This window comes from Bombina bombina, chromosome 6 (assembly GCF_027579735.1).
Source record: "Bombina bombina isolate aBomBom1 chromosome 6, aBomBom1.pri, whole genome shotgun sequence".
NCBI lineage: Eukaryota > Metazoa > Chordata > Amphibia > Anura > Bombinatoridae > Bombina > Bombina bombina.
The window spans coordinates 343,825,949-343,845,893 of NC_069504.1; the positions used below are offsets into that span (position 1 = coordinate 343,825,949).

Sequence of the window (19,945 nt, forward strand, 5' to 3'; positions counted from 1 at the left end):
ATGGTGTTCTTCTCATAAATTCGCTGGGCATTCTTTCAAAAATCCTAGAATTTTTCAGTTTCTTCAGGTAAGGTTTTGTCTGCAAGTTCCTTGTAGGGACAAATCTTTGCTCTTTCTGTCTTATTTCACAGAAAGATTGCTAAGCTTCCTGATATTCACTGTTTTTAACAGGCTTTGGTTTGTATCAAGCCTGTCATTAAAACAATCTCTCCTCCTTGGAGTCTTAATTTGGTTTTGAAGGCTTTACAGGCTCCTCCATTTGAGCCTATGCATTCTTTGGATATTAAACTACTTCTTGGAAAGTGTTGTTCCTTTTGGCCATCTCTTCTGCTAGAAGAGTTTCTGAATTATCTACTCTTTATTGTGAATCTCCTTTTCTGATTTTTTATCAGGATAAGGCCGTTTTGCGGACTTCATTTAAATTCTTTCCTAAGGCTGTGCTTTATAACAACATTAATAGAGAAATTGTTGTCCCTTCCTTGTGTCCTAATCCTAAGAATTCTTTGGAGAAATCCTTCTATTCTTTGGATGTGGTAAGAGCTTTGAAATATTATGTTGAAGCTACTAAAGATTTCAGGAAGACTTCAAGTCTATTTGTTATCTTTTCTGGTTCTAGGAAAGGTCAGAGGGCTTCTGTCGTTTCCTTGGCTTCTTGGTTAAAGCTTTCGTTTCATTCAGCTTATTTGGGGTTGGGTCAAGCCCCGTCTCAGAGAATTACAGCTCATTCTACTAGATCAGTCTCAACTTTGTGGCCTTTTAAGAATGAAGCTTCAGTTGATCAGATTTGCGAAGCAGCAACTTGGTCTTTGCATACATTTACTAAATTCTACCGTTTTTGATGTATTCGCTTCTTCTGAAGCAGTTTTTGGTAGAAAAATTCTTCAGGCAGCTGTTTCAGTTTGATTCTTCTGCTTATGTTTTAAGTTTTTTCTTTTCATTTAATGAGAATTAACTTATATTTTGAGTTGTGGATTATTTTTTCAGCGAGAAATAGCTGTTTTTATTTTTATCCCTCCCTCTCTAGTGACTCTTGCGTGGAGTTCCACATCTTGGGTATTGCTATCCCATACGTCACTAGCTCATGGACTCTTGCCAATTACATGAAAGAAAACCTAATTTATGTAAGAACTTATCTGATAAATTAATTTCTTTCATATTGGCAAAAGTCCATGAGGCCCACCCTTTTTGTGGTGGTTATGATTTTTTGTATAAAGCACAATTATTTCCAAATTCCTTTTGTTGATTCTTTTTACTCCTTTCTTTATCACACCACTTCTTAGCTATTCGTTAAACTGAATTGTGGGTGTGGTGAGGGGTGTATTTATAGGCATTTTGAGGTTTGGGAAACTTTGCCCCTCCTGGTAGGATTGTATATCCCATATGTCACTAGCTCATGGACTCTTGCCAATATGAAAGAAATTAATTTATCAGATGAGTTCTTACATAAATTATGTTTTCTTCAATCAAGAGTTTATTTTAAAGCAGAGCAGCTTTGTTCTGATCTTTTTCTGGGGTTTAGCCATAGTCCATGTCAGTCTTCAGTAGAGCAGTGGTAGCTTTTAAGCATTGGGAACTTGTGGGGTATAATTCCCACTGTCTCTCTCAAACAGTTTGATGCTGCCCTATTTGGAAAGTCTGTGTAGCTTTATACAGTCTTTCTTTATTTTCCATAGGTCCATGTGACGAGGATGCCTCTCAAACTTTGTGTGCTGCCCTGCTGCCAGACAGATTTATTTTATGGTAAGTGCTACGTTTATTTTTTATGTGAAAAAAGGAGTTAATGATGTTTTATATAGGACGTGACTACATTTCTCCTGTTAGGTGAACAGGATATTTTAGGGCAACTGTGCAGGGCACTGGGACGTTAGGTTTTGTTTTATTAATCATGAGGGCTCGGTGGTGTGTTCTGTTCACTGTAAAAGGATGTATGTTGAGTGCTTCTACTCTCTGCGGCTGTTTTCTCCATAGTAGGAGTAATGCCGGCAGGGAGGTTTAGTAAGGTACGCCCACGATGGACGGGGCTTGTCGGAGGCGGCAAAGATTAGCACGCTTTCCTCTCTGTTATTTCCGGAGTGCCGGAAGGGTTTTGGTGCGGCTCTGTGGTCTGTGTGAGCGGCGGTTTCTCCAACATAGGTGTGTCCGGTCCACGGCGTCATCCTTACTTGTGGGATATTCTCTTCCCCAACAGGAAATGGCAAAGAGCCCAGCAAAGCTGGTCACATGATCCCTCCTAGGCTCCGCCTACCCCAGTCATTCTCTTTGCCGTTGTACAGGCAACATCTCCACGGAGATGGCTTAGAGTTTTTTAGTGTTTAACTGTTTTAGACACCTTATTCTTTAGGGGCTTTCCCAAATCATAGGTTTCGCGCCGGTGTTGCGCACTTGTTTTTGAGAGGCATGACATGCAGTCGCATGTGAGAGGAGCTCTGATACTTAGAAAAGACTTTCTGAAGGCGTCATTTGGTATCGTATTCCCCTTTGGGCTTGGTTGGGTCTCAGCAAAGCAGATACCAGGGACTGTAAAGGGGTTAAAGTTAAAAACGGCTCCGGTTCCGTTATTTTAAGGGTTAAAGCTTCCAAATTTGGTGTGCAATACTTTTAAGGCTTTAAGACACTGTGGTGAAAATTTGGTGAATTTTGAACAATTCCTTCATGTTTTTTCGCAATTGCAGTAATAAAGTGTGTTCAGTTTAAAATTTAAAGTGACAGTAACGGTTTTATTTTAAAACGTTTTTTGTACTTTGTTATCAAGTTTATGCCTGTTTAACATGTCTGAACTACCAGATAGACTGTGTTCTGAATGTGGGGAAGCCAGAATTCCCATTCATTTAAATAAATGTGATTTATGTGACAATGACAATGATGCCCAAGATGATTCCTCAAGTGAGGGGAGTAAGCATGGTACTGCATCATTCCCTCCTTCGTCTACACGAGTCTTGCCCACTCAGGAGGCCCCTAGTACATCTAGCGCGCCAATACTCCTTACTATGCAACAATTAACGGCTGTAATGGATAATTCTGTCAAAAACATTTTAGCCAAAATGAACACTTATCAGCGTAAGCGCGACTGCTCTGTTTTAGATACTGAAGAGCATGACGACGCTGATAATAATGGTTCTGAAGGGCCCCTAACCCAGTCTGATGGGGCCAGGGAGGTTTTGTCTGAGGGAGAAATTACTGATTCAGGGAACATTTCTCAACAAGCTGAACCTGATGTGATTACGTTTAAATTTAAGTTGGAACATCTCCGCATTCTGCTTAAGGAGGTATTATCCACTCTGGATGATTGTGACAAGTTGGTCATCCCAGAGAAACTATGTAAAATGGACAAGTTCCTAGAGGTCCCGGGGCTCCCAGAAGCTTTTCCTATACCCAAGCGGGTGGCGGACATTGTTAATAAAGAATGGGAAAGGCCCGGTATTCCTTTCGTCCCTCCCCCCATATTTAAAAAATTGTTTCCTATGGTCGACCCCAGAAAGGACTTATGGCAGACAGTCCCCAAGGTCGAGGGAGCGGTTTCCACTTTAAACAAACGCACCACTATACCCATAGAGGATAGTTGTGCTTTCAAAGATCCTATGGATAAAAAATTAGAAGGTTTACTTAAAAAGATGTTTGTTCAGCAGGGTTACCTTCTACAACCAATTTCATGCATTGTCCCTGTAGCTACAGCCGCATGTTTCTGGTTCGATGAGCTGATAAAGGCGGTCGATAGTGATTCTCCTCCTTATGAGGAGATTATGGACAGAATCAATGCTCTCAAATTGGCTAATTCTTTCACCCTAGACGCCACTTTGCAATTGGCTAGGTTAGCGGCTAAGAATTCTGGGTTTGCTATTGTGGCGCGCAGAGCGCTTTGGTTGAAATCTTGGTCAGCTGATGCGTCTTCCAAGAACAAGCTACTTAACATTCCTTTCAAGGGGAAAACGCTGTTTGGCCCTGACTTGAAAGAGATTATCTCTGATATCACTGGGGGTAAGGGCCACGCCCTTCCTCAGGATCGGCCTTTCAAGGCAAAAAATAAACCTAATTTTCATCCCTTTCGTAGAAATGGACCAGCCCAAAGTGCTACGTCCTCTAAGCAAAAGGGTAATACTTCTCAAGCCAAGCCAGCTTGGAGACCAATGCACGGCTGGAACAAGGGAAAGCAGGCCAAGAAACCTGCCACTGCTACCAAGACAGCATGAAATGTTGGCCCCCGATCCGGGACCGGATCTGGTGGGGGGCAGACTCTCTCTCTTCGCTCAGGCTTGGGCAAGAGATGTTCTGGATCCTTGGGCGCTAGAAATAGTCTCCCAAGGTTATCTTCTGGAATTCAAGGGGCTTCCCCCAAGGGGGAGGTTCCACAGGTCTCAGTTGTCTTCAGACCACATAAAAAGACAGGCATTCTTACATTGTGTAGAAGACCTGTTAAAAATGGGAGTGATTCATCCTGTTCCATTAAGAGAACAAGGGATGGGGTTCTACTCCAATCTGTTCATAGTTCCCAAAAAAGAGGGAACGTTCAGACCAATCTTAGATCTCAAGATCTTAAACAAGTTTCTCAAGGTTCCATCGTTCAAGATGGAAACCATTCGAACTATTCTTCCTTCCATCCAGGAAGGTCAATTCATGACCACAGTGGATTTAAAGGATGCGTATCTACATATTCCTATCCACAAGGAACATCATCGGTTCCTAAGGTTCGCATTCCTGGACAAGCATTACCAGTTCGTGGCGCTTCCTTTCGGATTAGCCACTGCTCCAAGGATTTTCACAAAGGTACTAGGGTCCCTTCTAGCTGTGCTAAGACCAAGGGGCATTGCTGTAGTACCTTACTTGGACGACATTCTGATTCAAGCGTCGTCCCTTCCTCAAGCAAAGGCTCACACGGACATTGTCCTGGCCTTTCTCAGATCTCACGGATGGAAAGTGAACGTGGAAAAGAGTTCTCTATCTCCGTCAACAAGGGTTCCCTTCTTGGGAACAATAATAGACTCCTTAGAAATGAGGATTTTTCTGACAGAGGCCAGAAAAACAAAACTTCTAGACTCTTGTCGGATACTTCATTCCGTTCCTCTTCCTTCCATAGCGCAGTGCATGGAAGTGATCGGTTTGATGGTAGCGGCAATGGACATAGTTCCTTTTGCGCGCATTCATCTAAGACCATTACAACTGTGCATGCTCAGTCAGTGGAATGGGGACTATACAGACTTGTCTCCGAAGATACAAGTAAATCAGAGGACCAGAGACTCACTCCGTTGGTGGCTGTCCCTGGACAACCTGTCACAAGGGATGACATTCCGCAGACCGGAGTGGGTCATCGTCACGACCGACGCCAGTCTGATGGGCTGGGGCGCGGTCTGGGGATCCCTGAAAGCTCAGGGTCTTTGGTCTCGGGAAGAATCTCTTCTACCGATAAATATTCTGGAACTGAGAGCGATATTCAATGCTCTCAAGGCTTGGCCTCAGCTAGCGAGGGCCAAGTTCATACGGTTTCAATCAGACAACATGACAACTGTTGCGTACATCAACCATCAGGGGGGAACAAGGAGTTCCCTAGCGATGGAAGAAGTGACCAAAATCATTCTATGGGCGGAGTCTCACTCCTGCCACCTGTCTGCTATCCACATCCCAGGAGTGGAAAATTGGGAAGCGGATTTTCTGAGTCGTCAGACATTGCATCCGGGGGAGTGGGAACTCCATCCGGAAATCTTTGCCCAAGTCACTCAGCTGTGGGGCATTCCAGACATGGATCTGATGGCCTCTCGTCAGAACTTCAAAGTTCCTTGCTACGGGTCCAGATCCAGGGATCCCAAGGCGGCTCTAGTGGATGCACTAGTAGCACCTTGGACCTTCAAACTAGCTTATGTGTTCCCGCCGTTTCCTCTCATCCCCAGGCTGGTAGCCAGGATCAATCAGGAGAGGGCGTCGGTGATCTTGATAGCTCCTGCGTGGCCACGCAGGACTTGGTATGCAGATCTGGTGAATATGTCATCGGCTCCACCTTGGAAGCTACCTTTGAGACGAGACCTTCTTGTTCAGGGTCCGTTCGAACATCCGAATCTGGTTTCACTCCAGCTGACTGCTTGGAGATTGAACGCTTGATCTTATCGAAGCGAGGGTTCTCAGATTCTGTTATCGATACTCTTGTTCAGGCCAGAAAGCCTGTAACTAGAAAGATTTACCACGAAATTTGGAAAAAATATATCTGTTGGTGTGAATCTAAAGGATTCCCTTGGGACAAGGTTAAGATTCCTAAGATTCTATCCTTCCTTCAAGAAGGATTGGAAAAAGGATTATCTGCTAGTTCCCTGAAGGGACAGATTTCTGCCTTGTCTGTGTTACTTCACAAAAAGCTGGCAGCTGTGCCAGATGTTCAAGCCTTTGTTCAGGCTCTGGTTAGAATTAAGCCTGTTTACAAACCTTTGACTCCTCCTTGGAGTCTCAACTTAGTTCTTTCAGTTCTTCAGGGGGTTCCGTTTGAACCCTTACATTCCGTTGATATTAAGTTATTATCTTGGAAAGTTTTGTTTTTAGTTGCAATTTCTTCTGCTAGAAGAGTTTCAGAATTATCTGCTCTGCAGTGTTCTCCTCCTTATCTGGTGTTCCATGCAGATAAGGTGGTTTTACGTACTAAACCTGGTTTTCTTCCAAAAGTTGTTTCTAACAAAAACATTAACCAGGAGATTATCGTACCTTCTCTGTGTCCGAAACCAGTTTCAAAGAAGGAACGTTTGTTGCACAATTTGGATGTTGTTCGCGCTCTAAAATTCTATTTAGATGCTACAAAGGATTTTAGACAAACATCTTCCTTGTTTGTTGTTTATTCCGGTAAAAGGAGAGGTAAAAAAGCAACTTCTACCTCTCTCTCTTTTTGGATTAAAAGCATCATCAGATTGGCTTACGAGACTGCCGGACGGCAGCCTCCCGAAAGAATCACGGCTCATTCCACTAGGGCTGTGGCTTCCACATGGGCCTTCAAGAACGAGGCTTCTGTTGATCAGATATGTAGGGCAGCGACTTGGTCTTCACTGCACACTTTTACCAAATTTTACAAGTTTGATACTTTTGCTTCTTCTGAGGCTATTTTTGGGAGAAAGGTTTTGCAAGCCGTGGTGCCTTCCATTTAGGTGACCTGATTTGCTCCCTCCCTTCATCCGTGTCCTAAAGCTTTGGTATTGGTTCCCACAAGTAAGGATGACGCCGTGGACCGGACACACCTATGTTGGAGAAAACAGAATTTATGTTTACCTGATAAATTACTTTCTCCAACGGTGTGTCCGGTCCACGGCCCGCCCTGGTTTTTTTAATCAGGTCTGATAATTTATTTTCTTTAACTACAGTCACCACGGTACCATATGGTTTCTCCTATGCAAATATTCCTCCTTAACGTCGGTCGAATGACTGGGGTAGGCGGAGCCTAGGAGGGATCATGTGACCAGCTTTGCTGGGCTCTTTGCCATTTCCTGTTGGGGAAGAGAATATCCCACAAGTAAGGATGACGCCGTGGACCGGACACACCGTTGGAGAAAGTAATTTATCAGGTAAACATAAATTCTGTTTTTGCTGTCTGGAGGGGTTGAGTATGGATCGTTCTTGTGGTTGCTCCGGTTTGCCAGCAGGACAGGTAGGCACCTCAGCAGGGCTTGCTGAGGTATAGAGGTTGCCTAAGTTTGTTTTTTTGTTTTTTTAATAGTTGCTCTGCATAAAATATAAAGATTCACTTTAAATTTCAAACGGGGACAGTAACATATTTTTTTTTTGCAATTCATTTTTAAAGTGTCAAAGTTTTTTGCTTCTTAAATGGAAAGAGTCCACATCTGCATTCATTACTTTTGAGAAATAAGAACCTGGCCACCAGGAGGAGGCAAAGACAACCCAGCCAAAGGCTAAATACTCCTCTCACTCCCCTCATCACCCAGTCATTCTTTGCCTTTCGTCCCAGGAGGATGACAGAGAAGTGTCAGAATTTTTTATTTTTGTTTTTGTCTCTTATAGAGGGTAGTACCCTTCGGCATGGGGCAGGGGTTTTAAGTAGTCCAGTCAGTCTCTCAGTGAGGGCTTGGATGAAAGTTAGATGAAAGAGATGCAGGGAGTTTCTTTCTGCAAAACTATCCCGACTCATATTAACAGCTCCTCAAGCATCGACATTGTTGAACTTCGCTTCGCTGCCTGCTTTCTTCTCTCAAGTCCATGGCGGAGGCGATGCTACTATCTGTCACACTTGAAGGGGCGTGTTCCTGTTTCACGTCGTAGATTCCGGTAAGATCATTTAATTTTAATTTATTTGCAATGTATTGTAATGTGAATGTTTCCCGAGAGGCTACCAACTTGCGGGTCTAACTATAGATAAGGATCTCAGTGAGTCTCTTTTAGTATCTTGGAATCGAGGGTTAATATCTCCTGAGGGGGGTTATTGAACAGGCGTTTTATAATCATGTTTATGTGATTCAACCTGTTTATGTGCAATGTTTTCTGGGCTCTTGGTTGGAACATTGAGGCCTTGGGAAGTGACGCAGCCTTTTGGTTGGGCGCGCTTGTTTAGACTGTACGGTTCACCTTGTGTTCGAACGTGGCTACGTTCCGTTGTTCCATTTCTGCACCTACCAAATCATACTTCTGCATATGCGGGTAACCCAGTTTATGGTTCCTCCATGCGGGGTGGTGTGTTTCCCTCGGAGGTTGCAGCACGTTTTCGCTTCCACATAATGTTGGCGATTGTTCGTCTGCAGAGTCCGGACGTTTATTCGAGAATGTGCTCGTGCCCTATTGTCCCGGGCCTTCCACCTTGGGGAGGGCCTCTACAGTTCCCCGCGGGGGTATCTGTCCCTGAGTGTTGTGCCTTCCGTTACAGGATTGCGCGCCTTTGCATGTTGCTTAGACATGTTTTTCAGTTATTGAATGACCCTATCATTACCAGCTACGGGGAGTTTCGGTCTGATAATTCGAATGGTGCACCTCATTAGACATGTGGGGATGAAGTAATCTCCTGATTGTCATTTGTTTGAGATCTTTTCCAGTTTTGTGTGATAGGGCTCCCTTTGGCTGGTCCTACGGGTAGGCCTGTGCCTTTTTGGACATTAACCTTTGCGTTGCCTTATATTTTATTTATATCCGATGGGAAGTCTCTTTTATTTTATTTTTGTTTCCTTCTGGAACCTTCTGGGATTGATACTCTTTATTACTTCTTCGGAAGTTGTTGGACATGTTAGTCCTTTGTTGAAAATGTCTGTTTTCTGTTTTTTCCCTACGAGTGAGAATTTACGCAGCTGGCTGGTTGGGACCCTAGGTGCAGGCTGGTCATGTCGGGTTTGTTCGGTTTTGTGGCTGTTCCAACATGTGACGCTGTTCTGCTTTGCTGGTTCGGTAGAAGCGCTGAGTGCTCAGGTTATCATTGTTTTTCATGTTCAAATAAGCATTCAAGAGGACCTATGGGTCTATTAGGTGGGAAGGAGTGTTTCAGTCCTTTTTAGCTTTCAGTCATAGTTGACCGGGCAGGGGAGTTTTTCTGCTGCGTCACTCTCAGACCTTGGAGTTTCCTCCCCCATGTGGTGGAGGGTGGGAGGGCTTAATGCCCCTTGCCGCTATGGAGCGGTTTGGCCTTCATGTTTTAGGCCTCTGTATTGTCCTTTTTGTGGTTATTCTTCTGGCACCTTTCACCCTGATATTTCTTCTACTGTTTCTTGCAGAATGACTGGGGGATGAGGGGAGTGGGAGGAGTATTTAAGCCTTTGGCTGGGTTGTCTTTGCCTCCTCCTGGTGGCCAGATTCTTGTTTCCCAAAATTAATGAATGCAGCTGTGGACTCTTTCCATTAAAAGAAAAGGAAATTATCAGGTACGCATAATTTATGTTTTAAGGCTTTTCTTTTCTTTTTTGTTACTTTTTGAGTAAGGATGGACCAAGAGGCCCTGCAGGATATTACTTGTACATTTTGTTTAGATGATAATGTGAACCACCAATCCCTTTTTGTTCCTCATGTATTGAGAGAACATTGCATTACAGGGATAGACTTTTTGAATCTGAGCCATCATTGTCTAAGGCGGATGCTGTTCAGGGGTCTCCTGTTCAGGCTATGCCACAGCTTTCTCCTCAGGTGTCCCAAACCTTGTCATCTTCACATGCAGTGCCCTGTGTTTCCTTTCATACTCCGGTTGGGGTTACTTTGCAAGACATGGCTACCCACATATCTTAGGCTGTTTCTGAGGCTTTGTCTGCTTTCCTTTTGCTGCAAGGGAAGCGTAAGGGGAAGTTTAAGGATTCATGTGGCTATGTCGAATGTTTCTTACCATAAGTCTGAGGAAGAAGATACTTCTATAGTGTCTGAGGGTGAAATCTCCGACTGACAGTGTAATTCCTTCTTCTGATGCTGAAGTTGTATTTTTCAGGTTTAAGCTAAAGCACCTCCGTTTGTTGCTTAAGGAGGTTTTGGCTACTTTGGACGACTTTGACTTGACTGTTGTAGTGACTCCCAACAAGGCTAGTAAGCTGAATAAGTATTTTGACGTTCCTTCTGCAGTGGAGGTATTTCCTGTTCCATACCGTGCTTCAGAGTGGGAGTGGGAGAAACCTGGGATCCCTTTTTCGCCTTCTCCAATTTTTAAGAAGATGTTTCCAATTGCTGATTCTATCAAAGAGTCTTGGCAGACGGTTCCCAGGGTGGAAGGCGCCATTTCCACTTTGGCTAAGAGGACCACTATTCCTATTGAGGATAGCTGTTCCTTTAAGGATCCTATGGATAAGAAGTTGGAGGCATTACTTAAAAGGATGTATGTCCCCAGGTGTTGCAATGGCAGCCTGCGGTGTGTATTGCTACTGTCACCAGTGTGGCAGCATATTGGTTTGATGCATTGTCTGATTCTATTCAGACAGATACTCCTCTTGAGGAAATCCAGGATAGGATTAAGGCTCTTAAATTGGCCAATTCCTTTATTACGGATGCTTCTTCACAGGTCATCAAGTTGGGAGCAAAAATTTCTGGCTTTGCTGTTCTGACGCGCAGAGCCTTATGGTTGAAATCCTGGTCTGCGGATGTGTCCTCTAAGTCTAAGCTTTTGTTGATTCCTTTCAAGATTAAGGCCTTGTTTGTGCCGGGTTTAGCTGAGATTATTTCTGATATTACGGGAGGAAAGGCGCATTCTCTCTCTCTCAGGATAAGAGGAATAAGCAGAAGGGCCGTCAGAGTAATTTCCGTTCCTTTCTAAACTCTTCAGGTAAGCCTTCCCCTTCCTCTTCCAAGCGGGAACAAGCTAAGTCCTCCTGGAAGTCCAATCAGTCTTGGTCTAAGGGGAAGCAATCTAAGAAGCCCGTTACTGATTCAAAGTCAGCATGAAGGGTATGCCCCGATCCGGGATTGGATCTTGTGGGGGGTAAACTATCTTTTTTCGCTCAGGCTTGGGTTCGGGATGTCCCAGATCCTTTGGTGGTGGACATCGTGTCCCAGGGTTACAAGTTAGAATTCAAGGCATTTCCTCCCAGGGGCAGGTTCCTTCTCTCCAGGTTATCTGTGGACCTGTTAAAGAGAGGGGCGTTCTTACGTTGTGTTCAGGATCTTTCCGACATGGGAGTGATAGTTCCTGTTCCAATACAGGAGCAGGGTCTGGGATTCTATTCCAATCTGTTTGTGATTCCCTAAAAGGAGGGAACCTTCAGGCCAATTTTAGATCTCAAAAGTATAAACAAGTTTCTCAGAGTTCTGTCTTTCAAGATGGACACTTTTCATTCCATTTTTCTGTTGGTTCAAGAGGGCCAGTTCATGACAATGGTAGATCTGAAGGATGCGTATCTGCATATTCCCATCCACAGGGACCATCAAAAGTTTCTGAGATTTGCTTTCCTAGACAGGCACTTTGAGTTTGTGGCTCTTCCGTTCAGTCTTGCAGCAACTCCCAGAATTTTCTTAAAGATCCTGGGAGCATTGCTGGCGGTTCTCCGATTGAGGGGTGTTGCTGTGGCACTGTATCTGGACGACATTCTGGTTCATGCGCCATCTTTTCAACAAGCAAACTCCCACACAGAGATGTTGTTGTCTTTTTCTGCGTTCTCACGGATGGAAGGTGACTTTAGGAAAAAGTTCCTTGATTCCAGCTACAAGGGTGGTGTTTTTGGGAACAATCATAGATTCTCTATCAATGAGGATTTTTCTGACAGAGGCCAGAAAAACAAAGATCTTCAATTCTTGTCTTGCCCTTCAGTCCTCTCTTCGGCCGTTAGTGACTCATTGTATGGAGGTCATTGGTCTGATGGTGTCGACTATGGACATCATTCCGTTTGCATGGTTCCATCTCAGATCTCTGCAGTTATGCATACTGTGTCAATGGAACAGGGATTATGTGGATCTATCTCCCCGAATAGATTGGGATCAGGCATTAAGGGACTCTCTTCTGTGGTGGTTGTCTCAGGATCATCTTTCCCAGGGAACTTGCTTTCGCAGACCTTCCTGGGTGATCGTGACCTAGGATGCCAGGCTGATGGGATGGGGAACTGTCTGGGGCTCGTTGAAGGCTCAGGGTCTATGGACTCAGGAGGAGTCAGTTCTTCCCATAAATATCCTAAAACTGAGGGCAATCTTTAATGCTCTTCTGGCCTGGCCTCAGTTAGCTTCAGCCCAGTATATCAGGTTCCAGTCGGACAACATAACATCAGTGGCTTACATCAATCATCAGGGAGGAACTCGGAGTTCCTTGGCCATGACAGAAGTAGCCAAGATTATTCAGTGGCTGGAGGTTCACAACTGCTGTCTGTCTGTGATCCATATTCCAGGGGTGGACAATTAGGAAGTGGATTTTCTGAGCAGACAGACGTTTCATCCGGGGGAGTGGGAGCTTCACCCGGAGGTGTTTTCTAGCTTGGTTCTCAAGTGGGGGCAGCCGGAGCTGGATCTCATGGCATCTTGTCAGAATGCCAAGCTTCTGAGGTACGGGTCAAGGTCAAGGGATCCTCGGGCTGTGCTGATAGATGCTCTGGCAGTTCCTTGGAATTTTTGTCTAGCGTATGTTTTTCCTCCGTTTGCTCTCCTTCCACTGGTCATTGTTTGATTCACACAGGAGAGGGCGTCAGTGACTCTTATTGCTCCGACGTGGCCCCACAGAATCTGATATGCGGATCTGGTGGAGATGTCATCTCGTCCACCTTGGAGACTTCCGTTAAGGGAGGACCTTCTACTTCAGGGGCCCTTCCTTCATCCAAATCTCGTTTCTCTAAAGCTGAATGCTTTGAAAACCCACGCTTAGATAAAATCAAGCGTTCAATCTCTGAGTCGGTCATTGAGACCATGATTCAGGTTCGTAAGCCTGTGACAAGAAAGATTTACTATAAGATAAAGCATAATATCTGTATTGGTGTGAATCTAGAGGGTTCTCTTGGAGTAGAGTTAGAATTCCTAGGATTTTGTCTTTTCTCCAGGAGGGTCTGGAGAAGGGTTTATCTGCTAGTACTTTGAAGGGTCAAATTTCTGCTTTATCTATTTTGTTAGCATCTGGCGGATGTGCCAGATGTTCAATCGTTTTGTTAGGCCCTGGTTAGAATCCGGCCTATGTTTAAGTTTGTTGCTCCTCCTTGGAGTCTTAATTTGGTTCTTCGAGTTCTTCAACAAGCTTTGTTTGAGCCTATGCATTCTTTGGATATTAAGATGTTATCCTGGAAGGTTTTGTTTTTGGTCGCTATTTCTTCGGCCTAAAGAGTTTCTGAGCTTTCAGCGCTGCAGTGTGAATCTCCTTTCCTTATTTTTCATTCTGATAAGGTGGTACTGCGTACTGCCTTTGGTTTCCTTCCCAAGGTGGTTTCAGATAGGAATATTAATCAAGAAATTGTTGTTCCTTCCTTGTGTCCTAATCCTTCTTCTCATAAGGAATGTTTGTTGCACAAACTGGATGTGGTTCGTGCGTTGAAATATTATTTAAAGGCGACTAAGGATTTTCGCCAGGCTTCTTCTTTATTTGTTGCTTTTTCTGGGAAGCGCAAGGGTCAGAAAGCTACGGCTACTTCTCTTTCATTTTGGCTGATGAGTGTTATTCACTTGGCATATGAGACTGCTGGACAGCAGCCTCCTGAGAAAATCACGGCTCATTCCACGAGGGCTGTTTCTTCTTCTTGGGCCTTCATAAATGGAGCTTCTGTGGAACAGATTTGCAAGGCTGAAACTTTGTCATCTTTACACACTTTTTCTAAATTTTACAAATTTGATACTTTTGCTTTGGCTGAGGCTTCTTTTGGGAGAAAGGTTCTTCAAGCAGTGGTGCCTTCTGTTTAGGTTAATTGTCTTGTCCCTCCCTTATCATCTGTGTCCTCAGGCTTGGGTATTGGTTCCCAACAGTAATTATGATGATCCGTGGACTCACCGTGTCATTAGAAAGAAAATTAAAATTTATGCTTACCTGATAAATTTATTTATTTCTTGACACAGTGAGTCCACGGCCCGCCCTGTATTTTTTAGACAGTTTTTTTTTTTTTTTTATAAACATCAGGCACCTCTACATCTTTGTTACTTCCTTTCCCTTTGGTCGAATGACTGGGGTTCGTGGGTAGGGAAGTGATATTTATCAGCTTTGCTGTGATGTTCTTTGCCTCCTCCTACTGGTCAGGAGTGATATTCCCAACAGTAATTATGATAATCTGTGCCAAGAAAGAAATAATTTTATCAGGTAAGCATAAATTTTCGTTTTTACTTTCATGTCCATCTTACTATTTATATACTACCGTGAATGTCAAGAACGCTACAATACAATTGAAACACACTGTTATTTGTCTTTCAGTTAATTGCACTTAAAAGGACGATTTTTCCAAGGAGACGTTTGCAAATTGAAGTGAGTCCAGAAAGAAGTAAGGTGTAAATGAAGAGTGACTGAAAATTGCACTACCTCAGTAGTGAGGGGGAACAAAAACTCAAGAACCTTCACAAGTGTTACAAGAAAAGGACACACTTTGGAGCATATGGAAAACTGTGAATATGTGATCTGAAATATTTGACACTTCTCCACTGGATTCACTTCACAGTATTATCTTATGAAGATAATAATTGCAAGAAGCACAGCTACATTTCAGTGTAACATATCTTTGCCAATGGAATGGAATGTGGAACAACTAAAAGCTACGTACATGGACAGCTAATAGTAATGTACTGTGCTAGTCCACAGCATTCTGAGCTCTCAGAAATAACAAAGCTTTTATTTTGCTACCATTAAAACTGCCAGCTCTGCCTGGCTTGAAACAGAATGCTCCTTGTTCAGACCTTGCAACATTTAATTCTGAACATCTAGTTTCATCATTTTGCATCAGTTTGGATTTTTTTTTTTTTTTTTTTTTTTACAGACAAGAATAATTTTTGCACTTTCATTTTGTTTTGTTTTTTTGAAACCTTAATGTATTGTCTAGTTTTGTGACTAAAGACTGGAATTTTTATCATGTTAACTCAATTAAAAGTGCCTGCTAACCAAAGTGACGGATTATCAGAGGGGTAGGACTTGTTTTATTATTTAATAATAATTACATCAGTGCTTTAATTTATCTTAAAGCTACGGACAACGTTTCACCTTGAAGTTTAATACTGTCCTAATAATGATGATCTTATGCTTGTTTAAGACAATCAAGTGTTTTGTCTAAGATTTAGATATAGTTTAAGTGGCAGCTGATTTAAATGATGCTGGTTCGTCAGTGTAAATTGGTTTGGGGGTTTCCTTCCATCTGCATTTGTTAAAGGGACTTGTAACATAATTTTTTTCTACCATGTAGGTGAAAGAACAGCAGTTAGCGATATTTTTTTTGTGTAAAAAAAAAAAAGGCTTTCATTGAAGCTGAAACAGGAAGTACATGGTTACATATAACTGAATCCTGTGACTCTACTGCTCATTGGCTCCCAGGGACAACCCCCAGAAGCAAATATTGGCTTATTCAGAATAGGAACATCCGTTTTTCATAAAACAAAGCTCTGTAATACATTTTTAAAACATTCTCTTTTAGATAGAATAGTGACATTTTTGAGTATCATGTCCCTTAAAGACACTTCTTACTTCCATATAATATCCAAAACATTTTTTGTTTAATTAGAACAAACTATAGATAGTGGCTATTGAACATGTATGTTTTGTGTGTCATGTACAAAGAGCAGGTGGATGCTTAAAGGGACAGTCTACACCATAGGCATCTTAAAGGGACACTGAAACCAATTTTTTTTTTCTTTCGTGATTCAGATTGAGCATGAAATTTTAAGCAACTTTCTAATTTACTCCTATTATCAAATTTTCTTCATTCTCTTGGTATCTTTATTTGAAATGCAAGAATGTAAGTTTAGATGCCGGCCCATTTTTGGTAAACAACCTGGGTTGTCCTTGCTGATTGGTGGATAAATTAATTCACCAATAAAAAAGTGGTGTCCAGAGTCTGAACCAAAAAAAAGCTTAGATGCCTTCTTTTTCAAATAAACATAGCAAGAGAACAAAGAAAAATAGGAGTCGATTAGAAATTTGCTTAAAATTGCATGCTCTATCTGAATTGCGAAAGAAACAATTTGGGTTCAGTGTCCCTTTAAAGTCTTACTTTAGATTAAGCTGCAAATATCCTCCTGCACCTTTTCTATATCATGCAGCAGTAATAGTTAAAAAGTTATTTTAAAATGACTATTGTTTCTGGTCACTTTGAAATCACGATCTGGGCTGCATTAAAGGCTTCACTAGTTACAAAAGACTCACTAATTAGATTCAACAGAATGTCAATGCTATTCAGCAGAGTGCATAGATGCAGCCCAGATTGTGATGTCATCAGTGGGCGGAGATAGGCAGCCATTTCAAAGTGACCAGAAACGATAGTCATTTTAAAATAACTTTTTTTACTGTTACTGCTGCATGATATAGAAAGGATGCAGTTGGATATTTGCAGCTTAATCTAAAGTAAGACTTTAAGATGACTAAGGTGTAGACTGTCCCTTTAATAGATGACCACATTTTCAAAGGTGTTTAATATATGTAATAAGGGTATGATTATGGTAAAGGTTTTATTATATCTGGCATTTTTCCAATGTTAAAAAAAATAAATATCAATGGGATAAAAAAGAAATGCGGTGGAATCCTGTTGGTACATTATCTACGTCAAACAGTTTTTATCACAATATGTATTCAATATACATTTTTAATGTGATATCAAGCGTTTGTTTTGCATTTTTTTGCTAATTCTAAATTGTTTCTCTATCTCTTTCTTTCTCTGTTTTTCATTTTTTTTTTTTTTTTTTTAAATACTTTTTATTGAGGTACAATTTTGTGGCATACAAACAGAAATAACATTACAATCTTAATGGAGGAAATGCTCCCCGTTAGAGAACCATATGTAATACATAGAAAAAAATAAAGAAAAAAAACAATGCGTATGATATAACATATCTAGCAGTTCGAATAGCCACAATATCTGCCAAGTAACCTGTATGCCTTCCAAATGAAGTAAAAGGCCACTTTTGGACCTTCTGACACTACGGTGGTGACCATAAAGAAGACAACCTTGAACAGAACAGGACCACTCTTGGATCCCAAATAGCAAACCTCTATTTTCTTATTTTAGTTTGTAGAATTATTAATAACAACATTATAACTGGACATAGGGGGAAAAGGGGAAATATCAGTTGCCTCTAATTCTAAGCACATCAAATCATAATTAGGGGTTTCAGATGGGGTCTGTGTCCCTAAGCTTATCCAGCAAGCACTATAGTGGGGGTAAAAAAAAGGAGCCTAAAATACAAGAACTTAAACCTTATATTCGGCTCTGTGTGCATAATTATGTTATATATACCAAACCCTATCAACTATATATCAAACCAAGGGAGCAAAACAATATGGACCAATATTGGATTATCATAATATAGTACAAAAACATACTAGAGTGCAGGAGGACATGGGACTTATTAGTGAAAATAATATGATGATAACCTTAATGTCCTAAAGTGAATATTTAGAATGTCAGGGAAGTGCAAATCTAAAATTATAACTCAAAACACCCACAATTATATAACATTAGCATACTTAATTATCTGTATATGGGATCCTAATGTGACCATTCCATGTCTAAAGAGTGCATGTTTCTAGCTTTATCGGAAGAGAGGAGAAAGGAGATATTTTGCCATGGGAGCATAACAGACATAAAATAATATACAGGCACTACTTATAGATAAACTTATGCTATTTAGCAGTCTCACTAGTCCCAGAAAAAAAAACAAAAAAAAAAACAAAAAAAAGAGCATCTTATACCAAGTATAAGTGATAGATACAGTATGACTGGCTCAATAAACTATCCAATATATATCCTAGATACTAATAGTAAAGAGGGTCAGAGTAAATGAACATCCTGCCACGGATCCTGTATATTTTTAAAGCCCTACCTGTTCCGCTGCCCCCTACCTACCTTAACCAATTACAAAAAATTATCGACAACTATATCTGGCAGGGAAAAAAGAGCAGGATAAATAGGCAAACACTATACATGCCAAAGCATAGAGGAGGCATGGGTCTCCCCAATCTCAAGTTATATCGTAGGGCGATATTACTACAACACATAGTAGACTGGAGCCACAATAACACACAGAAGGCGTGGGTGCAAATGGATAATCAGATCTTTTCTAAAGGAAATATGGCCACCATGGCTTGGATCGAACCACGTTATATACCTTTGACCTTGAAATCTTACCGCATCACGCAGGAGACATTTAGAGAATGGGATAAAACCATCTCAGTCCCTGGTAATATCTCCACACCATATTCCCCGCTTCTGCCCCTGAGGGAACATCCTGGGATCCCGTTGGCACATCAAAGACTAGCACATAGACAACCATATAAGCTGAGAGACGGGGCCTTACATTTTGCACTATGCAGGGGGGACATAGCCTCATTGGAAACCCTCCAACAATGGGACGAGATTTTGTTTTCGTCTTGGTTTGCGCGTTCCCAAATTAAACACTTCATAATCACACACAGACACAAGAGCAAGTTAAACAGAGAACTCACCCCTTATGAACTTCTGTGCGTTCAGCAGAACCCCCCAAGACACACTATTTCCCTCATATACAAGCTGTTGCTTGTGAATGACGACCAGGTACTACCCACATACACACAAGCATGGGACAGTGTGATGTCCTGTTTTATGCAGGAACTTTTGCAGTGTTATTGAATTAAGGGTTTGTTGCTCTTTTAATGAATAAAACAGGCAGTATGATTTGAACTACCTGTTAGATCACTGGTGAGACTTTTACTGGTAGAAAACTTCGTAGATGCCAAATAGAGGCAAGGAATATTTAGGTAGAAACAATTGTTGCAATATAAGTAAGGAACATAAAGCAAACAGTTCTGAGTAAATGATAAAAGAAATATGTATTTTGATACACTTTGTGAAAGCGTCAGTAATTGATTCTTGTTGTAGCAATGTTCAGATATGGCTTCACGCACTCACACACTCATTCATAAAATATATACATCACAGACAGACTATGGTAATAACCGGAAGATTCAGCAAGGTAATGCGGTTGGTTTCCAGAGAGTGACAACTTAAGAACAATCCTTTGTAAATGGATTAAATATTACCTTAAGTTTGAAGAGAGCGGTTTTACCTCTGTGACCGGTATACAGCTTCAGTGAGAGTGCGGCTTCCAGACGCTGCAAGTAGATCCGGTGCTCCTTGATTCAGTTTGTTTGTTAAATTAGAATTCCGGAAGAATGAGTAAATACTTTTAAAGTAAAATGTGCAACAAAAGATTCTAGCTTACTACTCTTGTTTAGAGAGAAAGAAACCAAAGCAAGTTAGGAATTTTCAAAGTAGAATCACAGCAATAGGGATGCGGTCAAATAAGCTGCAAAGGGAAAACAATTTTCAGGCAAGGAATGATGGTTCAGGTGTGCCTGATATAGGGTGGAGGAAAGGTAGGCGGGATATACCTTAAAGGTATATCACACACTCCCCCCACTAAGGGGTCCCCCAATTGACAAGAGGGATGG

The 19,945-nt window shown here is 41.8% G+C and overlaps 1 protein-coding gene across 2 annotated transcripts in view; it reads left to right on the forward strand.

The window, feature by feature from the left end:
• The window catches only part of GNPTAB (N-acetylglucosamine-1-phosphate transferase subunits alpha and beta), a 299,994-nt gene extending 282,964 nt beyond the window's left edge, over window positions 1–17,030 (forward strand). For both annotated transcript variants that reach the window (XM_053716982.1, XM_053716983.1), the window contains one exon: window positions 14,735–17,030. In XM_053716982.1, the coding sequence (XP_053572957.1) occupies window positions 14,735–14,812 (78 nt within the window). In that variant the 3' untranslated portion in view covers window positions 14,813–17,030. The remainder of the gene's footprint in view (window positions 1–14,734) is intronic.
• Window positions 17,031–19,945: the final 2,915 nt, after the last annotated feature.